The sequence below is a fragment of the Odocoileus virginianus genome, chromosome 11 (assembly GCF_023699985.2).
Source record: "Odocoileus virginianus isolate 20LAN1187 ecotype Illinois chromosome 11, Ovbor_1.2, whole genome shotgun sequence".
NCBI lineage: Eukaryota > Metazoa > Chordata > Mammalia > Artiodactyla > Cervidae > Odocoileus > Odocoileus virginianus.
Genome location: NC_069684.1, coordinates 4,436,323 through 4,461,290, shown reverse-complemented (window position 1 = coordinate 4,461,290; position 24,968 = coordinate 4,436,323). Strand labels below are relative to the sequence as shown.

Genomic DNA, 24,968 nt, shown 5'->3' with positions numbered 1-24,968 from the left:
CCAGGCTGTACTGAAGGACGCGTGCAGTCAGTACAATTCCAGTTACATTAACACACACGATAAATAGACACATATATAGTTTCAACAGGTGCATATGTCAGTAAAACCACAGAAAATAATTCTGGCAGAGACTTTCTTTTTTATTTAATATCCAAATATTTTATAAAATACTAAATCATTCATGTTTTATTGTTTTTATTCTTGTCCCTAGTAAAATGACCCAGCTAAATCCATCCAAATACAAAATAGTTTTTTCTTCTGTCTCACTGTGTGTAAGGAAATCATTTCCCTCTGCTTCGCGGTTTAAGAGAAGAATTTAGGCTTGGCTATGTGCTTTCTGCTGAGTGTGTGTTTGTGTTAAGTCGCTTCAGTCCTGTCTGACTCTTTGTGATGTTGTGGACCGTAGCCAGCCAGGCTCCTCTGTCCATGGGATTCTCCAGGCAAGAACACTAGAGTGGGTTGCCATCTCCTCCTCCAGGGGATCTTCCTGACCCAGGGATTGAACCCACGCCTTTTACATTTCCTGTATTGGCAGGCGAGTTCTTTACCACTAGCGCCCACCTGCAGTCTGCTGACTTTACCTGTATACCCTGGAAAAATATATCATTTTTTTTTCTTGCTTAACATTCAAACAGTTGGAATGTTTGAAGAATTGGAGTTTAGTTAAAACTTCCAGGTTAAGTCAAGATGATCCTGAAGCCCCTTGTTCATCCGTTTTTGTTAAGTGTCGGGTGGTACTATGGAAGTGATGCCACTGTTGCTCTTAGGTTTACGGAAGCCCCCTTTATCAGAAACCCTTGCTGGCTCCCCGAGGGGGGCCCAGCACCTGTTACCTGGTGCCACGTGCTGGCCAGCCTCTGGTCAGACGTGTGCTCCGTGGTTGAGGAGCTCTGAGCCCACAGTCTCTCTGGCCGTTTATCCTTCAGGTTTCACGGGCGTCCAGTGTGAAACCTACCTCGACAGATGCGGGAGTGGCCCCTGCCAGGCAGGCGGGCAGTGCGTGGAGCTGTCCTCGGAGACAGGGCGTGAGCACCTGGCCCAGCTGCAGTCTGCATCCGGCCGCCCTGAAGCCTCCGGTTACGTCTGCGTCTGTCCACCCGGACTCACAGGTAAGGCCCAGCGCTGGGGAGACAGCTTGACTTTCTAGCATTTGCCGGCAGATCATGCATCCACCCAGAGAGCGGTGCTGTGTAACCTCTGTGCCCTGGTGCAAAGGGTCCCCCTTGCGGACCTGGAAAATACCTCATTTCACCTATCTTTCTAGCATTTGCCGGCAGATCATGCATCCACCCAGAGAGCGGTGCTGTGTTACCTCTGTGCCCTGGTGCAAAGGGTCCCCCTTGTGGGCCTGGAAAATACCTCATTTCACCTATGGTGCTTCCTCAAATCATGCTGCTCCTGCTGCTGCTTCTAAGTCACTTCAGTCGTGTCCGACTCTGTGCGACCCCATAGACGGCAGGCAGCCCACCAGGCTCCTCCGTCCCTGGGATTCTCCAGGCAAGAACACTGGAGTGGGTTGCCGTTTCCTTCTCCAATGCATGAAAGTGAAAAGTGAAAGTGAAGTCGCTCAGTCGTGTCTGACTCTTCGCGACCCCGTGGACTGCAGCCTACCAGGCTCCTCTGTCCATGGGATTTTCCAGGCAAGAGTACTGGAGTGGGGTGCCATTGCCTTCTCCCCTCAAATCATGAGGAAAATGTTAAAAACAGGGGTAGAAGAATCGTAGGAAAGGGGAGATACTTGTATACTTTATCCTGGGGAATTAGAAGCCAACTCAAGCTCTTCACCTTAGAAACAGAAAATTTTAGAGTTTTTGTGTCATTAAATTTTATAATGCTGTTACGTTTTATGTTCAAATTTGCTTTAAAAGTTAGCGTATTTATATTTACACTGAGAACGATGATCTAGTCTCAGGTAATCAACTATTCTCTAGCGACAGTTTTTCCCCATATCAAATGTAAAGGGCTCTGTCTTATTCTACAATATTCTTACTCTAAACCCAGTGGAACTTTGCATGAACAGCTGTGTTTGTGTCTGTTCCCATTTCTGAAACTTTTCTGAAGTTTGGCGACAGTCCTGTATTTGATGATGAGCAGCAATTACCTGCAGTTGCATAGATACCACTGAGAAAACTAATCACAACCTAGATCTCTACCTTATTTCTCTCTGCATAGATCCAGTGATATCCGAGGGCAAAATTTCAGCTGCTGTTGGGGGTTTCTGAGAAAAGTAAATAAGGAATAAGAAAAAAAGGGGATGGGTCTATTTACCCTTAGCGTTCGCTTTCTTTTAACGTCTCGGTTTTTCTGTGTAATGACCTTTAATTCTTGGCAGTGCTTGCTATAAAGTTGCCGTGGAGAATGTCCTGATCCACTGTCCCCTCTGTGAAAACACATGGGAGAAAAGTCTCGCCAGCTTCAACATCAGGAGAAGTATAGTTCTTCCTGAATAGCTTCTAGCTTGCATGCTTTTCCCCTTAGTAAAAGGTGTGCAAATAAATCTTAATAAATGAAAAAAAGCATGAAATAAATCTTGCAATATGTCACAGTTCCCAACAACATAAGATGTTGGAAATCTTATAGGTAAAAGCGGGTTCTACAAGCATATAGGTTTTTCTGATAATACATTTCTTTATTTACCCCACCCCTGGGATTATTTAAATTTCCTGTTCTGTTTCTTATATTTTTTTCATGTATTTTTTTCTCGTATTTTCTGAATTGTATGATCGTGGTATAGTGTAAGTAATTTTGTTAACCACTGTAAGTTCCTCTTGAAACAAGGTAAGGGAGTTATAAATGTTTTTCTTGGGTTTAAGGTTATAAAGAGGAGATTCTGTCAAAAGTCAGAGGCCACTGCTAACGTTGCCTCATCAGAGGAAAGAACATGGCTGACCGATGTATCTGCAGATCTGAACAAGAGAGGCAATAACATGCCCCAGGAAAGTGTGTTGGCCTTGATTTCTGAGGAGCATCTGGGAATGACTACATGAGTTAAGAAGTCCTGGGCTGCCCCAAGTATGGTTTCATGAAATTGCTCATTTTCCACTTGTGTGACTTCCAAAGAGGGTTCTCAGAATCAGTCGTCCTTCAGATGGTGATTCAGGGTCACATGCGTGTTTGGTCACACAGTCCTGTCTGACTCTTTGCAACCCCACAGACTGTAGTCTGCCAGGCTTCTCTGTCCATGAGATTTCCCAGGCAAGAACACTGGAGTGGGTTGCCATTTCCTTCTCCAGGGGATCTTCCCCACCCAGGGATGGAACTCACCTTGCCTGCATTGGCAGGCGGATTCTTTACCACCCAGCCACCTGGGAAGCCCCTTTGTAGGCTGACTCATATCAGGCTTATACATAATTTGTTAAATGTATCTTATACATATTTTATTAGGTTTATACCTAAGTATTTCATTTTGGGAGTGCCACTATAAATGGTACTGTGTTGTTAATTTCAAATTCCATGTGTTCTCTGCTGTTAGGTAGGAAAGTAATTGACTTTTGACTTTTATATATTAACCTTGTGCTCAGATACCATGCTATCATCATTTATTAGTTCTAGGATAGTTTTGGTCAATTCTTGCATATTTTCTACGTGAACAATCATGCTCCTGCCTTTTAAAACTATTAATGTTTACACAGTATGCCTTTTTCCATCCTTATACTTTCAACTCTCTTGTCATTTAATTTGAAGTGAGTTTCTTTTAAATGTCATAATAAAACATATTATTGCATCATGCTTTTTAAAAATTGTTTTGTCAACCTCTGCTCTTTAGTTGATACATTTAGACTCTCTACCTGTAAGTAATTATTGATGTGGTTGGGGTAAACTGTGCCATTTTATTATTTGTTTTCTGTTTGATTTCTTTGTTTCTCTTTTCTTACCTTTCTATGGGATACTTGACCTTTTTTAAGGTTTTCATCTTGATTTAGTTCTAGTATTTTTAGATGTGTCTTTTTCATATATACAATATGGCTGTTCTGAGTATTATAGTGTATACATGTAACTCATAGCCTATTGTTATTAACATTTTACAATTTTGGGTGAAGCAGAGGAAAACTCTTTTTCCATTTAGGTCCCTTTATCTTCCCCACTTTAAAGTATCATTGTCTTGAGGATAAGATGGTATTCTAATTCTTATTTTAATTATTACATATAATTTAGAAAGTTTATGAAAAGGGTGTTCTGTTATGTTTACCTGCCCTCTCCTCTGTTCTTTCTTTCTGCCTTTTGCCTCAAGATTCTTATGCTACTAGTTCCTTTCTGTTTAAAGAACTTTCTTTAGCTTTTCTTTAAGAGTTGGTGCACTAGTGACGATTCTTTTAGTTTTTGTTTATCTGAGAAGATCTTTATTGACCATTTATTCCTGAAGGATAGTTTGTTGAATATAGAATTCATGGTTGACAATTCTTTTCTTTAAGCATTTGAGAAAATATACAGTTCTTCCTTCTGCACTCTATGTTTTCAAGTAAGAAATCCACTGATTGAAATTGATGGTCCCCTGTAGGTAGCGCATCCTTTCTCTGACTCCTTGCAGAGAAAAATTATGGAGTGATAACACCTTCAGCTCTATCTTTAGTTTTCAGAATTTTATTTGTGAATATGTCTCTGTGTCTATTTTTTTTCCAATTTGAAATTCACTCAACTTTTCCAATCTGTGGATTTATGTCTTTTGTCAAATTTAGGATGTCTTTAGCCAAGTTTTTCTTTTATTGCTCTTTCAGCCCTAGTCTCTTTTTCTTCTCCTGCAACTCTGATAATGTAAGCTTTGTGTCTTTTCCTATTTTTCTACAGATTCCAAAGTTCTGTTAATTTTTCCCTCTTTTTTGTTTAGAATGGGTAAATTTTATTGATCTGTCCTCCAGATTCACAGATTTTATTCTCTTTCATCTTCTCTCCACTATTGTGCCCATCCAGAGAATTGATCATTTCTCCTATTTTATTTTCCAGTTTTATAATTTCCATATTTTATAATCTAATTCTTTGCTGATATTGTCTATTTTTCCTTTTACTAAAGGGAATGTGTAATTGCTTATTAAATCATTTTATGATGATTACTTTAAATCTTTGTCAGACAGTTTCAAGATATGATTCAGCTCAGATTGAGTTGATGACATCAGTTCACTTTCTTTTCTCACTCAAGTTGTGGTTTTCCTGATTCTTGGTATGATGTGTGATTTCTCAGTTGTATCTAGGATATTTTGGACATTATTTAGGAAACTATTAGTCTTATTTGAGTTTTAAAATTTTATCAGGCAGGCAGCTTTTTTGTTTTGACAACAGGTCATAGTCTACTTCTGTGGGCTCTGTAGGCCCAATGACCAGTTAGATTTCAGAGTCGTGGCATTTTGGGCGGCTTGGTACATCTGGTGCCACTTGGGCTCCCACTGATCTCTGCTGATGATATAAATGACACAGCTTACTTCTTGCAAGCTATACACATTTGCAGTTCTATCACTTGTTAGATGAAAATAAATTTCCATCATGATGAAAAATGCAATTGTGACTAATACATTTAATGAGAGACCTCCATTCAAAGAAATCATTATAGTTGTTAAATATAGCTACAAGCTTTTCCAGTTTTAAAATTATAATTAAGGATGTATCTCTTGCTGTGTACTCCATGTACAGTTACGTTCCATATTGAAAATAGTCATGGTTGCATACTTAATGTAATTTCTAACTTTCTATAATATAAAAGTGAAATATGTCAGAGTAGAAATTAACTGAGGTTCCAAGAAGACGGTGCCCAGAGAGACAGAAATAAGGAGAGCTCCAAGCCATGGAAAAGGGGAAATAGAGAAGACATGGGCCCGACTCAGTCAGGTCCGACTCTTTGCAACCCCATGACCTATAACCTGCCAGGCTCCTCTCTGTCCCTGAGATTCTCCAGACAGGAATACTGGAGTAGGTAGCTCTCCTCTTCTCCAGGAAATCTTCCCGACCCAGGGATTGAACCTGGACCTCCTGCTTTGCAGGCAGATTTTTTACTCTTCTCTAATTATCTCAAAATCATTAAACATATTCTTCGGCAAAATTTCCTCACATACCACCATAGCCATTTTGTGCCTATAGCTGCAATGCTCAACTTGTAATGAGAATGGTGGATAAAGACTTGATTTAAAGTCTGTTTACTTAAACCCACATAGATAATTTTAATGGTAAACTAAATAAATCTATAATTGGGGAAGGCCTGTAGTTGAAAAACACTGTTCAGTTCAGTCCAAAACTATAAATTATCTTTATTTTGTATGACCATCCTTGACCGCTACTAGAAAGAATGTTGGCTGCTTCTTTCTGTCCTGTTTTAACTTTTGACTTGGGGGCACTGGACTCAGTTCTAGGGATATAATGATGAAAATACATAGTCTCTTCCCAAAAGAAAGTGAAAGAGCAGGAGGAAAAAGATGCACAAGAATATAAGACATTACAGTAACTACCACAGTGAAGCCATAAAAAGGTACAGCCAGAGAAATCAGGAAAGAGGACCTGTGTCTGCTCCTTACGTCAGATAGAATTTAGTGGAAGTTCCAAGAATCCAGATGACTTGGTAGTATTTTAATACAAACGACCGCGTTACTTCTAAACGTTAAGAAAGGATGTTGTGACCTCTGTGCTTACCCTTGAAGCATCCTGTTCTAAGCTAAATTGGAAACAATTGACTCATGTTTTTAATGTGAACATTTTGTTTCTGTTTATCAAAATGTGGTGATAAAACCCCTAACAAGTTTCCCAACGGCTCATAAGCCAAGTCCAATTTTCAGCTGTAACTCTCACTCGCCACCTCCAATTAACATTTCCTCCAACGAAGAGCAGCATCATCGCTGGTCTCTGGAATGCTTCGTTGCTGCCTCCGAGGCGGGGATCTTCTTCTGCTGCCACCCATCTGCTCTGTGCATGGGAAGAGCTGAGCCGTGCAGCAGGGAATCCTGCGAAGTCCTGGCTCCAAACCTCAGGCAGAAGTAGTGGGGTTCTCAACAATGAGCACCCCGATGGGAGCCACCTGGCAGAGTGATTGCACACGGGGCCGCTTGTGACCAGGCTCATCCAACTCCAGCACAGTGTTGCTAAAAATGAAGTGTTCACGTCTCCTTAAAAGTTAAATCCTGTCATTCTACCCAAATCCAGCTAAAATAGACACACAGGGCTGAACATGTAACACGGAGAGCTTCCTGTATTTGTGAAGCAATGAAGCAAGCACATGGGGCCATCGGCAGCTCCTGCCCACGGAGAAATCATCCATGGAGTCCATTCCATTGTTGTTTCAGGCCCACTGTTCTTAGAGGTGCACTTTTCCCCTTATTAATAATTCCAAGTTTGAGACTTTAAGTGCTAAATAACTTGAACAGATATTAGATGTACATGTAAAGCTGTAACCCTAGAAGAACAAAGTTTGCTCTCATCCTTATTTACTTAATAAAGTATTTATTAATATTTTCAATAGATTAATCCAGTTTGTTCACCTTTGCTTTTACTGTGAATTTTAACATCTATAAACAAAACCCTTCATAGTACACATATGAGCACATTTCTGCATGTACTACTTTTGATTTAGGTGTCTCAGCTCTAACAGGAAAGGTGTGTCACCACCTTATATATCAATTGATTTTGAAAATCATCTTCATTATGCTTACCACCTACTCTCTACGAAGGTATCTTGTAGGGAAAATTAGCGGTCATGATGTGGAAGGTCAAATTCAGGCCAGATACAGAGATGGCCGCATCTGTGAGACCCTCAAGACAGAGCTAGATAATATCAGCTTCTCGGGTTGTGGCTTTATTGCTTTATTGTTGTTGTATAATCATTCAGTTGTGTCCAATTCTTTTGTGACCTCATGGACTTTGTAGCCTGCCAGGCTCCTTGTCCATGGGATTTCCCAAGCGAGAATACTGGAATAGATTGCCATTTTCTTCTCCAGATGACCTTCCCCAACCAGAGATCGAACCTGTGCCTCCTGCACTTGTGGGCGGATTCTTTAGCACTGAGCCACCTGGGAAGCCCTGGGCTGCTTTATTAGGTTAGCATTATTTTGTTGACTTAACATGAAACAAGCTAAGGAAAGCTCTCAAATGTATAATCAGCAGATAGATGTGACTTCTCCAAGTATTCTGGCCAACATGTATTAGGAAAAGAAAAGTTTTCTAAAACAGAAGAATAAAACCATGGCAAATCCTTCACCTTGAAGTTCATAATTAAATTCTCCATAATTCATATTGTCATTCCCCTGGTGCGACTTGGATTCTATTCTTGTGTGAGAGATGTGGGCCACAACCACTTATAAGACCTGTAAGGGAAGTAACAGTCCCCAATAATAGCCAGGTGTTGTTAGAGGCAAGAGCTAGAAGCGGATGTTCAGAGAAGGGACAGAAGATACCAGGAGCTGGGCTGATGGGGTCCACGCCACGCCTGCGCATGGCCTGGCAGCGGGCGGTTTGCCGCTGGTGAGGACAGCCATGTGGAAACCCCAATCCGTTCATTCCCTGCTGCTCAGGTTCCTCCAGAGTTTCTTTGAGCATGCTAATCTCAAAGAAGGGGGCGACAGAGGATGACGCGGGTGGCTGGCATCATCAACTCAATGGACGTGAGTCTGAGCAAACTCCGGGAGATGGTGATAGGCAGGGAGGCCTGGCGGGCTGCCCTCCCTGGGGTCTCAGAGAGTCAGACGCGACTCGGCAACTGGACAACAGCAGCGACAGCAGCGTTCAGAGAGAGCAGCATCGTGGCCTCCGCCTGACTTCCTCAAGATGACAGCTCTTTCACCGCAGGCCGCTGCTGTGTTCTCTATGAGAGTCTGTCTCTATACGGCCGCCCAGAAGATACTTGAGAGGAGAGTCTGTCTCTGTACGGCCGCCCAGAAGATACTTGAGAGGAGAGTCTGTCTCTGTACGGCCGCCCAGAAGATACTTGAGAGGAGAGTCTGTCTCTGTACGGCCGCCCAGAAGATACTTGAGAGGAGAGTCTGTCTCTGTACGGCCGCCCAGAAGATACTTGAGAAGCGCTTGCCGTTTCCTCCAGCGCATGCCCCTCCCTCACCACGGACACACACGCATTTGTCTGGAGCTTTACTGCAGCCCTGAGCAGCTCAGGTGCCAGGCCTCAGGAGGGCATTAAACCTTAGATCAACCAAATTTACTCAGGCGTTAGCTCTCTTTTTAGAGTAAAAAGTTCTGTTACACCTGCTCTCGGTGAAAACCAGCCCTCCTTCCGCAGTAGTCCCCTTCCACTCTCCCTACTCAGTCATTGAGCAAGTATTCTTGGAAAGGCTGGAGTCAGAGTTGGTTATAGGTTTGTTTAAAGTTCCTCACCATGACTTGCAAGTGTGCTTATCTTAGCACTCACAGGCACCCAGCACCCCAGGTGTTTTCATCCAGGCCAGGCAAGCCCTGGTCTCGGATGCCAAAATGCTCTGCACATTGCCTAATTTCACCTGATTTCCCATCCTTTTCTGATCTGCCTACTATATGCTAAAGGTCTCAACATTTATTATAAACTCCATTATCACTCTCCTTAGCCTCTTCTTTATTTTATTTTTTTATTGTAGTATAATTGATTTACAACATTGTGTTAGTTTCAAGTGTATAGAAAAGTGATTCTGGCATGTATATATATGTGTGTGTGTACCTATACACACACACATATTTCAGATTATTTTCCATTAGAGGTTATTATAAGACATTGAATATAGTTCCCTGTGCTTTATAGTAAATCTGCTGCTTATTTATTTTATGGATAGCACTTTTGTATCTGATAATCCCAAATTTCTAATTTATTTCTCCTTGACCCCTTCCCCCTTTGGTAATCATAAGCTTGATTTCTATGTCTATGCATCTGTTTCTTTCTTTTTTGTTGTTGTTCATTAAAAAAAATTTTTTTTTTGGAATATAGTTGATTTACAGTGTTGAGTTAGTTTCAGCTGTACATCAAAGTGAATCAGTTATACATATACATATGATCTTTTCTTTTTTATATTCTTTTACATATAAGCCATTTCAGAGTATTGAGTAGAGTTCCCTGTGCTATACAATAGGTTCTGATTAGTTATCTGTTGTATATATTATATACATTCACACCCCAGTCTTCCAATTTATCCCTCCCTGCCTCCTCCCCCACCCCCCAGTAACCAAAAGTTGGTTTTCTACATCTGTAACTCTATTTCTGTATTGTAGAAAAGTTTACTTGTATATTCTTTTAGATTCCACATATAAGTGATATCATATGATTTTTGTCTTTCTCTGTCTGACTTCACTAAGTACGACAATCTTTAAGTCCATCCATGTGGCTGCAGCAAGCAGTCTTTTTTTTTTTCTATTCCAAACCACTTTATTATTTTTTTTTATTTATTATTATTTTTTTCATTTATTTTTATTAGTTGGAGGCTAATTACTTTACATCATTGCAGTGGTTTTTGTCATACATTGAAATGAATTAGCCATGGATTTACATGTATTCCCCATCCCGGTCCCCCCTCCCACCTCCCTCTCCACCCGATCCCTCTGGGTCTTCCCAGCGCACCAGGCCCGAGCACTTGTCTCATGCACCCAACCTGGGCTGGTGATCTGTTTCACCCTAGATAATATACATGTTTCGATGCTGTTCTCTCGAAACATCCCACCCTCGCCTTCTCCCAGAGTCCACAAGTCTGTTCTATACATCTGAGTCTTTTGTTCGTTTTATGGTTGAATAACATTCCAGTGTATATATGCACCACATTTGCTTTACCCACTGCTCTGTTAATTGACATCTAGGTTGCCTCCAGGTCCGGACTACTGTAATAGTGCTTTAGTTAACATTGGGGTCCATGCATCTTTTTAATAATGGTTTTCTCCAGATATATGCCCTGTAAAACTGTTACTGTTTGCAGATGACATGATTCTATACAAAGAAAACCCTAAGGATGCTACTAGAAAACTACTAGAGATCATCAATGAATTTGGTAAATTTGCAGGATACAAAATTAATACACAAATTTTTTGCATTCCTATAGACTAACAATAAAAGATCAGAAAGAAAATTGCCATCATGTCAAAAAGAATAAAATGCTTAGGAATAAACCTGTCGAAGGAGGCAAAAGACCAGTACTCAGAAAATTGTGAGGTACTTAATGAAAGAAATAAAAGATGACACAAACAAATGGGAAGACATACCCTGTTCTTGGGCTGGAAGAGTCAATATTGTCAAAATGACTCTACTACCCAAAGTAATCTATAGATTCAGTGCAATCCCTATCAAACTACCAATGGCATTTTTCACAGAATGAGAACAAGAAATTTTACAATCTGCATGGAAACACAGAAGGTCACAAATAGCCAAAGAGATGTTGAGAAAGAGAAATGGAGTTGGAGGAATCAGGCTCTGACTTCAGGCTACCCTACAGAGCTGCAGTAATAAAAACAGCAGGGCACTGGCACAAAAACAGAAATTGATGGAACAGGATTAAAGTCCATGCAACTATGGCCACCCAGTCTATTACAAAGGAGGCTGGAATATACAATGGAGAAAAGACAGCCTCTTCAGCAAGTGGTGCTGGGAACTGGACAGCTACATGGAAAAGAATGAAACTAGAACACTCCCTAACACCATACACAAAGATAAATTCAAAATAGACTAAAGACCTAAATGTAAGGCCAGATACTACAAAACTCATAGAGGAAAATATAGACAGAACACTCTTTGATATAAATCATAGAAATATCTTTTTTGAGTTGTCCCTTAGAGTAATGAAAATAAAAACAAAAATCAACAAAAGGCACCTAACTAAACTTAAAAGATTTTACACAGCAAAGGACACTATAAACAAAACATAAAGGCAGCTCTCAGAATGGGAGAAAATATTTACAAATGAAGCAACAGATAAGGGATTAATCTCCAAAATATGCAAACTCGTGTTGTATATTGAGTTCATGAAGCTCAATAGTAAAACAATCAAAGAACCCAATCAAAAAATGAGCTGAAGATCTAAACAGAGATTTTTCCAAAGAAGTCATACTAAAAAACTAAAGCATATACTAAAAGGCTGAAAAGCAATGAGAAGTTGTACAGCTTCACTAGTTATTAGAGAAATGCAAATCCAAACTACAGTGAGGTATCACCTCACATGGTCAGAATGGCCATTATCAAAAATCTGCAACCAGTAAATGCTGGACAGGGTATGGAGAGAAGAGAACCCTTCTACACTGTTGGTGGGATGTAAACTGGTACTGCCATTATGGACAACAGTATGGAAGTTCCTCAAAAAACTTGAAATAGAGCTACCATACGACTCAGCAGCCTCCTCCATTACCTCTTTTTCAAACATTTCTTTCATAGCTACAATCTAGCTATATTCTCAGAATGCTATTTTTCTGCAGTCCTTGCAAATGGTGGTTGTTTTTTATTCTTCTCCAAAATCCCATATTTGACTGGTCACCAAAGTCAACTCAACATCCTTCCCACTTTATTTCTACCTCTAGGCAATTGCTCCTCCTTTTCATTCAAAACCCCACTCATTTGAATGATGTGTCTTCATATACGGGCTGGTGTCTGATGTCTCAGACAGTGAGGAATCTGCCTGCAATACAGGATGACGCCACCTTCATGCGGCCTCTCCTTATTGTGGTTTCCCTCCCATCCTCTGTACCTTGCCATCAGCCATTGAAGATTTTACTATCTCACTCACTCCTCTCCTCATTCTTGGAGACACCCGTATAGAATACCCCTGCAAGCATCAGTTCCCAGTTGTTTGACCTCCTTGTTTCCAAATGACTCTGACTGCTATCCATCCACTTCTTTGGTCATGATCTAGACCTTATTGTCACCAATAACTCATGGAAAACCTCACTTTTCATTCTTCTGTTCTCTGACCACAGCCTCCACTTTTCCAGTTCACTTACATGCCAACACTTTTTCACTGCACCTCGTCAATTGTTCCAACCAATTTTCGACTCATTGCCTCGCCTTCTCTCTCAGCTAAGACGTCTTGGTCTAACAATACAACTATTTCCTTGCATGTAACCTCAGCTCCCCTGATCCTGTCTCTCTCTCCATTGTACTTACCTGGCAAAAGTACACGTGTAATTAAACTTCACACTTCATCTTCTCCACTCCTATAAGCAATTTGAGTGTGGCTGGAGACAAACTCACAGCTCAAACACTTAACTCACCAATATTGCTTTAAATTTATGACTGCAAATTTCAAGGAGACTCCTAGCCCTTAGACAATACTCCTTTCAGAGTTCTGCTTCCCAAGATGACCTTTTTATACTTTCTCTTTCTTCAAACTTCCGTTAACTCCTCCCTCGTTGTTACCCTCCATTGATTATCAGGTTTCTGATTTCAGTCAGAGAAGAACCACCTCATCTTCCCTCCACTAAATCTATTGTTGGATCTGAGATTTGATTTTATCCTACTTGCAAGTTAGTTCATAATTTAGCATGTGACTGCTTCGTGGATGCTGGCAGAAGACGGAAGACTTTTGAGTAAGGGGGAAGAAGGCACATACAACAGTTAGCATGGACAGTATGTTTACACCGCTTTCTCTTGAACTCAGGCCTTGTAGGGGGGGACACACCATGGGCCCAGGTGAGAATTACATAGATGCAAATGAGGAACTCTGAGTTGACAATTCACTGTTTCTATAGCAAGCAGTGTGAAGCCTGTTCTTTGTCCTAGAGGGAGATTTTTACATGGCTTCATTCTCAGAGTTGCTTCCTGCCATCGAATCCTGAGAAATGGCCTGAGTGAAGGGCAGTCAGAGCCTTTCATTCTTGGCATTCCCAGCAAAGGACTGCAAGGATACACAGGGCCCAGGAATCCATCCCACGGTCTGACACTTTCAAGGGTGAGTGCAAAGTTTCGGCTGAATATGCCACTCCACTAGCCAACTTGATTAATCTGACTGGGGTCAAATCAGATCCATTTCCTTTATTTAACATTTGGTTAAGGATATTATCATCAGGACTCTGGGAAACAGGATGAGGTCAATTTGCAGTATTGACTTCAATTCCACTCCTCAAAGTCCTGAACTCAGCAAACTGGGAATGAATCCTAAGGTCATCAGTGGTCTTATGTCAGTCAAGATGTAGTCCAAAGCCAGTCAGTGACACACACAAGGAGTTTAGACTGACCTGCATATCTTTGATGTTTTTACAGGGGCAATAGATGAACAACACTTGCCCCCAAAGGACAGACATTCTCCCACATACAAATACGTAATATCAAGGACCACAGTTTGATCCGGTCTGGAATTTGTTGTTAAACTTGATTTAGATCATTGCTACAATGGTTTGGCTAACTGGTACATTGCAGAGCATCACTAAATAGTTTCAGCCTCGACTGCTGTATAGGGCAGACCAGAGCTTCTTGGGCATCAGGAGAGGCATGTGAAGTTTTGTCGTTAAGATCAAAACAAGGTTGTAGGGGGGCCTTCCCTGGTGACTGAGTGGTAAAGACCCTACCCACCAATGCAGGAGACATAGGAGACGCAGATTCGATCCCTGAGCCAAGAAGATCCCCTGGAGGAGGAAATGGCAACCCACTCCAGGATCTTTGCCTGGAGAATTCCATGGACAGAGGAGCCTGGCGGGCTACAGTCTGCAAGGTTGCAAAGAGTCGGCCATGACTAAGCACGTATGCATGCATGCTTTTGTCTGTACAGATACAGGTTGAGAGGGGGTGGGTTCAGGAACTGCCTTTGGCGGTGTCAGGCATGCAGAATAGCTTAGGACCAGCTGGCTGTGTCCAAGGAGTTTTCCTAGTTTTATAGCATGCGGACAGGGATGACAAACCCAGTAGCAAGTTAAATTGTCAATTGCATCTGCTGCTAGATTAGCCTAGACCACAGGATTGTTTGGCCAGCTGGTGGCACTGAGTTCAAGGGACAAGCAGAAAGAGTTCAGAGCACCCCCCCCCAACCTCCTGGGGTCTGAAGTGTTCAGTCCTCAGATGCTGGGGTGGTGGTTCTCCCTCCATGGCCCCAAGACTGGAGTGTCTCCCCGGGAGCTGGAACTCCCATTGTCTCCAGCCATCTACATATCACATCTTTCAGGGAGAGGTTCAGTTCAGTTCAGTGAAGTTCAGTCACTCAGTCGTGTCCAACTCTCTGAGACCCCATGGACTGCAGCACGCCAGGCCTCCCTGTCCATCCCCAACTCCCAGAGTTTACTCAAACTCATGTTCATTGAGCCGGTGATGCCCTCTAAACATCTCATCCTCTGTCGCCCCTTTCTCCTCCTGCCTTCTATCTTTCCCAGCATCAGGGTCTTTCTCAATGAGTCAGCTCTTCGCATCAGGTGGCCAAAGTATTGGAGCTTCAGCTTCAGCATCAGTCCTTCCAATGACTGATTGATATTCAGCACTGATTTCCTTTAGGATGGACAGGTTTGATCTCCTTGCAGGGAGTGGGGTCAGATATAAATAGGAAAAGGTCATTTAAAAGAATCTGCAGAGGTCCATTATACTTTTCAACATGGTCCAAGCAGGCTACTACTGTAGGAGGAATTTGTGGGCAGTATTTTCAACCAAACATCATTATCATTATGATCTAGGACAATGTTATTTCTATAAAAGAATCAGAATTCAGTTTGATTCCCTTAGTCTCTCCTTCAGGGTGGGGGAGCTCCACTCAGAGTGGGTACAAAACAAGCTGGTCATTAGGGGAAAGAAAGGAGCTTCAGGTCCAATAATGGTAAGGGTAGAATCATGAATTTTCAAGCTAGGTTTATAGAACACCTCACCTCTTCATCTTGACCATTACCCAAGAGGTAGCTTAGGCGTTAATCTTTTCATTCCCAAACCGCCTTAACAAGGCATGTGGACCAGGAAGAGGTGATGGAACTAGAGTCAGAAATCACTGGGGGTTGGTTTGCAGTTACACTCCTGGGCATATATCTGAAAAAAAGACAAAAAGTCTAACTTGAAAATATATATGCACCCCAATGTTTATAGCAGCATTGTTAACAATAGCCCAGATACAGAAGCAACATAAGTATCCATCAACACAGATGAATGGATCAACACACTCGCACACAATGGAATACTACTCAGCTTTGAAAGAATGAAATTTTGCCATCTGCAGCGACATGGATGGACTTGGAGGGTGTTACGCTAAGTGAAATAAGTCAGAGACAGGCAAATATTATATGGATTCACTTATACGTGGAATCTATAAAATACAGCAAACTAATGAATATAACAGAAAAGAAACAGACTCACAGAGAACAAAGGAGTGGCTACCAGTGGGGAGACAGAAGGGGAAATACAGGGATAGGGGATGAATAGGTCAAACTATTAGGTATAAAATAAGGTACAAGGATATATTTACAACACAGGGAATAAAGCCAATGTTTTATAACAACTAAAAAGGGAGTATAACCCTTAAATATTGCGAATCACTATGCTCTATACCTGTAACTTAAATAATGTCAGTGAAACTTTTCAGAAGTCTTTACCACTTCACAATGGTGTGAACAGCCTTACAGAGAATGAAGAAGTACGGAATGTCCATTGTTGACCTTGACTAGCTGCTCCTTGTTGGGTGCCTCTACCAAAAAAAAAAATGCTTCTGTCAGATTGCAGATGTTCTGGAAAGATGAAAACAGGAGTCAGCTGACCAGACCAGACTGGAACACCTACAACATAACCTGAAAATGTCTAAGTGACAAGGTCCCAACATCAGTTCCCAAGGAGGGTCGGAGAGCCAGTGGGCAGTTTTGTAGGAGGAGACAGGGAAGATGCTCCTCTGTGAAATGTGGTCTCCTTCACAGCAGAACTGCTCCACCTGTTTTGGCAGGAGTCAGACTCTGGCAGGCAGTGGTCCTGCTAGCTCACAATCGTGTCTTCCATGGGGGTTGACCTATTGTTTCGTTTGACACGAGAATGGATCCAGACAGTGGTGACAGTGATCTGAGTGGTTCAGGTTTGATGAGAATTTTGATTCAGTCTAATTAGACAACATGGACCCTTCTCTTGGTGATCTGTGTGATTGGACCAAGCTGTCTGATTGGTGGTTGAAATTTCTTTCCATGATTCAAGGCTCTAAATAGGAGCATCTATAACCGGCCAGCCTGCGGTCTTCCAAGTGGCAGATCATTAACTATAGCCCAAGAGGTAGTAATAAAAACAAAATGCCTGGTCCTTAGGATATTGATCGTCTAAGGCAAGGAGTACCAGCTCCCACTGAGGCCACTGTACTGACCGGTCCATTCCTCAGTCAGCCTTCTGGAGTTGCTGGGACTGGACGACTGATACTTTCCCAGAAACACCATCAGGCCCAAGCATCAGAGGATCCTAGTCTCTGTGGGTGGAGGGCCCCACTGAGTAAGCAGTTATAGTCAAGGTAGTGAAAGGTTGTTGTTGAACCACGCAAAGACACTGGGATTCTCGGCCTCCGGAGGAGAAGAATTCAATCCGGGGCTAGAGACAAGGCTTGATCACTCAGAGCTTTGTGTAATAAAGTTTTAAAGTATAAAGGAGATAGAGAAAGCTTCTGACATAGGCATCAGAAGGGGGCAGAAAGAGTACCCCCTTGCTAGTATTAGCATTTGAGTTATATACTCTCTAATTAGTTATTACAGTGAATCAAAAGAATGTCTAGAGGTTGTAAAGGCCACACTAGACCTACTCACATAATTTACACCTTAAGATAACAGGATTAACCAGAAGGTTTTTTCCAGAGACTGTCCTCAAGCAGGATACATTATTGTTATATAATCCTAAGGAATGTAGAGGGTCAAAAAAGTTTGCCCTTTCTTCCTCCTTGAGAATCCCAGACCCCTCTCTCCTTGGGGACCCCTGGACTTCTTATCAACCTGCCTAGGAAATGACTCTCTCAGTAGTTGAATGGGAAATAAAGTGTTTCCCCCCAAAGGGATACCTGCCACGTGCATGCGTGTGTGCTCAGTCACTTCTGTCGTGTCCGACTCTTTGCGACCCCGTGGACTGTAGCCCGCCAGGCTCCTCTGTCCATGGGACTCTCCAGGCGAGAATACTGGAGTGGGTTGCCATGCCCTCCTCCAGGGCATCTTCCCGACCCAGGGACTGGACGCACATCTCTTATGTGTCCTGCTGGGGCAGGCGGGCTCTTTACCACCAGCACCCCCTGGGAGCCGCACACCCGCCACATTTTCACGTAAAACCAAAGTGCTGCTAAGAACAAATCGGAGCGTGATCTTGAGTACACCCTTCCCATTGGCCCGCCAAGGCTGGTGGTCTTCCCTGTATTAGCGTTGAAGTCCAGCTTGACCATTCAGAGAGAAGTCTGCCGTGTCTGAGTGTGGCAGGCTGCCAAGACTCACACAGCCAGTTGCAGCAGGGGTCAGTAGCTGCCTTTGCGTGTGTCTGTTTTCAGAGGAGTGTAACTGCATGAGGCCGGTGCAACAGCCCGCAGCGTCTAAAGCTCCCGTACCTTCCTCCTGCTCAGACTCTGCCTTGCTTCTGTTGCACCAGCCAGGAGGGGACGATGTGTGTGGCAGATCCTCAGTGGGAGCAATCCCTCTGACACTTCTGGCCTGGCGAGGTGCAGGCCTAGGCCCCATTACTTCCATCATCTGGACCCATGTGGAAGCTGCAGCTGTGCTCTCATTCAGCCCAGAGGCCCCTCCCACAAGCTCACTCGACCCTCTCCCACTGCCCCCATCTAGACTCCACGCATTAAGTGCGGATGCCCTTTTTGTCTTGGGAACACAGACTAAGGACTGTAACCCATGGTGAAAGTGAAAGTGGAAGTCACTCAATCGTGTCCGACTCTTTGCAACCCCTTGGACCTTACAGTCCATGGAATTCTCCAGGCCAGAATACTGGAGTGGGTAGCCTTTCCCTTCTCCAGGGGATCGTCCCAACCCAGGAATCAAACCCAGGTCTCCCACATTGCAGGTGATTCTTTACCAGCTGAGCTACCAGGGAAGCCCAAGAATACTGGAGTGGGTAGCCTATCCCTCCTCCAACGGATCTTCCCGACCCAGGAGTTGAACCAGGGTCTCCCGCATTGCAGGTGGATTCTTTACCAGCTGAGCTATCAGGGAAGCCATGGTGAGCTAGGAGTTAAAGTAACAGCCACCAAAAGACCACGCAGGCCCCAACTAGGAGGGCAGGTGGGCTGGGCAGGGGCAGGTTTGCCCTTGAGACAGAGCGGGGAGGGTTGCCCGAAACCTCTTCACCCCCCGGGGTCCTCACCCCAGGGATGCAGTCCAAGCGTCAGAGTTCCTTCCTCTCCAGGATCTCCTGATGGCTGCTGAGCCCCTGGACCAGGAGGCCCCTTCGTTTCTGCCCTCTGCGCTCTGCCCTGTCAAAGGGGACTCACCAGGCAAGAGCTCTCACCCCTCTGGGTGAGGTGGTGACTCCTGGTCCTGTGTGGGTGGGGGCGTTTGTCCTTCAGGGAGCTGAGGTCATGGGACGGAGGGAGACAGTAGGTCCTCAACAGCCAATGTGGTTCCGCTTCGTTCGATTTCAGTTTCATGTGACGGTTTGTGACTCATCCGAAAACCTATGCCATTTTGATCTATCTGAAACCCTGTAAGAAATAGCCAGGCCCTCACTGTTGACAGAATCTGTGTTAGCTTCCAGTTCTTCTTGACCCAGCAGCAGACAGGTTGCCTCTTGGCTGGAGCTGTGGTGCTTGTTGCTCTGTTACCAGGACGACACCCCTTCCTCCTCTCACCCAAGAAAGAGCTGGCACCCACCAGGGCTGTTTCTTTCAATGCTAGCCCTGCTGCTCAATCTTAGGAAGGATGGTGTGGGCTGGTGAGTGAGATGGGGAAGCAGGAGGCCCACACCACCAGCAGTAAGCCAGGCTGATTTTTGTCCTAAAGGGAGATGTAATCTCATTCTTCAAAGCTGCTTGCTGCAAAACCCAACCCTAAGTATTGGCCCAGGAGAAGGATGCTTGGGTCCTGCATTCTTGGTCTACCCATCAAGAACGTGCAGTGATGCACAGTCCCCAGGGCAGACTGAATCTCTGCCTGTTACTCGCAACTCACCATTCCCAACATCTGCCCATGTTTGGCATACCGCCCCCCGCCCCCATTACAGTGTTCTCACTCAAGGCCTTCCACCTGTATGTCACATCCTGTTCCTCCTCAACGATTCAGGGACTTGCCATTAGCAATTATTTCTTCTCAATCTTACATCACTGATGTCCTGCTGCTGCTGCTGCTGCTGTTAAGTTGCTTCAGTCGTGTCCGACTCTGTGCGACCCCGTAGACAGCAGCCCACCAGGCTTCTCTGTCCCTGGGATTCTCCAGGCAAGAATACTGGAGTGGATTGCCATTTCCTTCTCCACATTGATGTCCATTCTATTCTAAATCATCATCAACTTGACTATCCTGCATCTGGGAAAGAAATGGTCTCCAGAATGCCTAACCCCCTCCAGGTATCACCCCACATCTCTCTATTGGCCTTCTCCAAAGAGATGTCTACTCTTAATCTACTTTCTCACTACCTGTTAGTTCTGTCCAATCAGACTGTTCCTACTGCTTCAGAGGAAACTTGCTCATCAACAGTTTTGCCAAATCAACCATTTTGCCAAGTCAAAGCTTAGTGTTTAGTCCTCGTCTTGCTTGACTTCTCGGTACCATTTTATGGCTGCTCTCTTTCATCTTCTGGATATAATTTCTTTTCTTAACATCTGTCGCCTTTTCTTCCTGCTCACTGCCTTTCTATTGCTAGCGTGTCCTCTATTTTCTAACCTCTAAGGCTGTCTTTAGATATCTTTCTTCCATTCATACTCACTCTCTAGGAAATTTCACGTACTTTCTTGACTTTAAATTTTATATAGATGTATATGTTGTCAAAATTTTATCTCTTGCCCAGACTCATAATCTTCCTTTAACTTTTTCACTTAGATAACTAAAGTGATTTTTAAAGATAGTATATTCCAAATGAAACCTTTTATTTTCCCCTCTTCATGAATTCCAAAATTAAAAAAAAAAAAAAAAAAAAAAAACTAAAGCAAACCCAACAAGCAACCACCAGAATGATAATAACAAAGATACTCTTCCTTCTCCATCTCAATGATGTTAATAACATATTCACCCAGTTTGGCCAAAAGTTAAAAAGTCATATTTGATTTTTCTCTTTCTTTAATCTCACATCCAGTTCATCTACAAGTTTTGTGGGTTTCTCTTTCAAAACGTATTCCAAGCATGACCAAGTCTTATCATCTCTACTGTTCCTATGCTTCCCCGAGACACTTAACGTGTCTCACTTTGACCACTGTACCAGTCTTCTGGCTTTTTTGGGTGCTTCTTCCTTGAATCTCTAAATCAGATCCCCCTAAAACTTTTAACCTGATCATAAAAATCATCCACTCACACGTTTCAATGGCTCCTTGACACTTTCTACCAGCCCTTGCATAACCTGGCCTTGGACTTGCTCTGCAGACTTCTCGCTCTTTAGCTGCCCTGGGTTCTTGATGTTATTTGATTAGGCCAAACTCATTCGTGCCTTGCCTTTCCTTTCCCTTTCCCTGAAAGAGTCTAAGTCTCTGCATAGCTCCGTACTTACTTCTTTAAGGTCTTTGTTCAAGTGTCACTTCCCCAGAGAGATGTTTCTGGACCTCCCTAAATAAGATGCTCCTCTCTCTCTGTCCCAACACATGCATATGAAAGTGAAAAGTGAAAGTGCAAGTCGCTCAGGCGTGTCCGACTCCGTGACGCTGTGGACTCTACAGTCCATGGAATTCTCTTGTCCAGAATACTGGAGTGGGTAGCCTGTCCCTTCTCCAGGGGATCTTCACATACATATACATACTCTATTTCCTTACCTTAATTTCTTCGTCTTGTTTATTGCTGTCTGACTGTAAGCAGGTGTGCACACCCTCTTCTGTTTATTTTTTCCTTTTCCACTCCCAGCCCTGACTAGAATCGTCCACTGTGAAAGACACTGTGAATATCTTGTTGATTACCAGAGCCCAGAACCTAGTACAGTGAGTATGTGTGTGCTCAGTCACTTCAGTCATGTCCAGCTCTTTGTGACCCTACGGATCGAAGCCCAGCAGGCTCCTCTGTCCATGGGATTCTCCAGGCAAGAATACTGGAGAGGGTTGCCATTTCCTCCTCCAGGGGATCTTCCCGACCCAGGGGCCGAACTTGCATCTCTTGCATCTCCTGCATTGGCAGACAGGTTCTCTAACACTAGCACCACCTGGGACGCCCACCTAGCACAGTGCCTACCCCATAATAGGAGGCCCAGTGTTGAATACACAAATGCTGAAATCCCTCAACTGAAGCTTCAGCCAAATCTCAGGACTCAGGGGCATGTATAGTTAGTTCATCAACCCCATGTCAGGGGAAGTTTTGCCCTTGGCAGCTAAAAGCATTAGTGAATCTTAGGAAGAGTCTTTCATTCTTCTAAGTTAAATATAATTCATTGAAACTCACAATTCTTGTCCCAAATATGGTCTTAGGCCAATTTTGATAAATTAAATGTCCCAGGTCAGTTGACATTTCATAATTTGAAAAATGTGTTCTCTTTAGTTTTGATTGATCTTTACCTTTCAGGAGACTCTAACATCTTAACATCATATCTGTAAGTTCCTCAGTTCCAACCTCTTATCAATGACTTGAAGATTTACAGATAATAGATACATGTATTTGTATAACTGAATCACTTCGCTGTACTCCTGAACTAACACAATATTGTGGTTGTTTTTTCCCATTTGAGTTTCCTAATTTATCTTCCTAACTGTGGGGGAGGGGAAAGAGGAAGGGAAAGCTATGTATGGGTAGGCCCTTTCTGATACATGAAGCCTTCAATCCTTTCCAAGTATCATACAATCATGCAGATGATACCCATTGTTTAAAATTTCTTAAACCTATCCAAATAAAATTGCCAACTCTCCACAAATTCAGTTTTTATGTAAATTGTATTTACACTTTAGAGCAAGATCAGTTTATTAATCAAAATTTTCCAGGTAGTTATATAGCTGTCTTTAAAAATTATACCATCTTTTTATTGAAATGTATGTATTTCACCTTTTTATTGAAATTGATGTACAATATTATGTTGATTTGAGGTATACCACTTAATGATTTGACTGTTGCATACATTATGAAATGACCACCATGATAGCTCTGGTAACCATCTGTCCCCCCACAAAGTAATTATTGACCATATTACTTATGCTGTATTTATATCCCTGTGATTTATCTATTATATAACTGGAGATTTGTACCTCTTAATCCCCTTCACATATTTTGCCCAGCCCTCAACCACCCCTACCTTGCCCTTTTTTTTTTTTGGTGGTCATCCATTTGTTCTCTGTATCTATGAGTCTATTTTTGTTTTGTTTTTTAGATCCACTAGTAAATGAGATCATTCACTATTTGTCTTTCTCTAACTTACTCTACTTAGCATAATACACTCTAGATTTATCCGTGTTGTCACAAATGTCTTAAAATGCCATTAAAATGTCATTGTTATGGCTGGATAATAGTTCTTTGTAAATTAATCTTCTTTTTCTAGTCATCAGTCAATGGACACTGAGGTTGCTTCCATTTCTTAGCTATTGTAAATAGTGCTGCTATGAACATAGGGGTGCATATATCTTTTTGAAGTAGTGTTTTGAGGGGCTTTTTGGAAAAGTACCCAGAATTGCAGTTTTGCTGGGTAGATTTTTTGAGCAACCTCCACACTATTTTCCATAGTGGTTGCACCAACATCTCAGGAGAATTCCCTTTTCTCCGCATCCTCACCAACCCTGTTATTTGTTTTCTTTTTGATGATAGCCATTCTGACAGGTTTGGGTGATATCTCAGTTTGGGTTTGATTTGCATTTCCCTGATGATTAGTGATGTTGAGCATCTTTTCTTGTGCCTTTAGGCCATCTGCATCTCTTTAGAAAAATGTCTATTCAGATCTTCCCATTTTTATTATGTTTTGGTGTTCAGTGGTGTGAGTTCTTTGTATATTTTGGATATTAATGCCTTGTCATATATTACTTGCAAAGATCTTTTCCCTATCAGTAGTTGCCTCTTCATTTAGTTGGTGGTTTCTTTGCTGTGAAAAGTTTTTTATTTAGATGTAGTTCCATTTATTTATTTTTGTTTCTGTTACCTTTGCTTGAGGAGACATATCACCAAAATATTCCTAAGGTTGATAAGGCCGATGTCAAGGAGTTTACTCCCAGTGTTTTCTTCTAGTTTTATGGTTCCAGGTCTTACATTTATGTTTTTAATCCATTTTGAGTTTACTCTTGGGTATGGTATGAGAAAGTGGTCCAGTTTGATTAGCTGTTCAATTTCCCAACACAATTTATGGAAGAGGTTGTCTTTTCTCATGGTATATTCTTGCCTCCTCTGATTAATCTACTGTAAATGTGTGCATTTATTTCTAGGCCTCTATTCTGCTCCACTGACTGATGTGTCTGTTTCTGTGCCAGAACCACTCATTTTGATGACTGTAGCTTTGTCAGATAGTTTGAAATCAGGGAGCCTGATGCCTCCAGTTCTGTTCTGTCTCAACAACGTTCATAGCTATTTTATGGTATGGGTTAGCCTGGTTTACTCCCATATTTCTTCATTCTTAATCTCGCTCTCTCTCTATCTTGCTTTTGCTCACATCTCTCTTTTTCTCTCTTACTTTAATCATTCTTAATAAATTCATTAAAATTTATATGATGGATTCCCTAATCCAAAACTCCGTCAACCTTGCTTGACAGAAGAGGAACCAGACTCACTTTTAATGCCTCTGAGATGAAGCTGTAACGAAACTACTGCAGGCTCATGTTCAATTCCTCTCGTGGCTGGCCCTGACAAGGAAAGTCTGAATGAAGCATTTCATAGCTGTCACAGATACCCTGCTGCTAAAGCTACACACACACACACACACACACACACACACACGAAATTCTCTTCTTCATGGGTTTTCTTCAGAAGCCTCCCTCCGAAAATTGTAGTTTACCTTCTCCTAAAGAACCACACTAACCCAGATATCATTCTTCCTCTTCCTTTTTTTGTTTTTGCATCTTGTAAACATCTTATCAAAGTATAACCTACAGGCTTCCCTG

General features: G+C 42.5%; 1 protein-coding gene across 1 annotated transcript in view; it reads left to right on the top strand.

Moving 5' to 3' along the window:
• Positions 1-24,968, top strand: part of CRB1 (crumbs cell polarity complex component 1) — a 207,049-nt gene that overhangs the window by 90,740 nt on the left and 91,341 nt on the right. Inside the window, 1 exon segment of the mRNA XM_070473843.1 lies at positions 927-1,109. Coding sequence (XP_070329944.1) covers positions 927-1,109 — 183 coding nt within the window.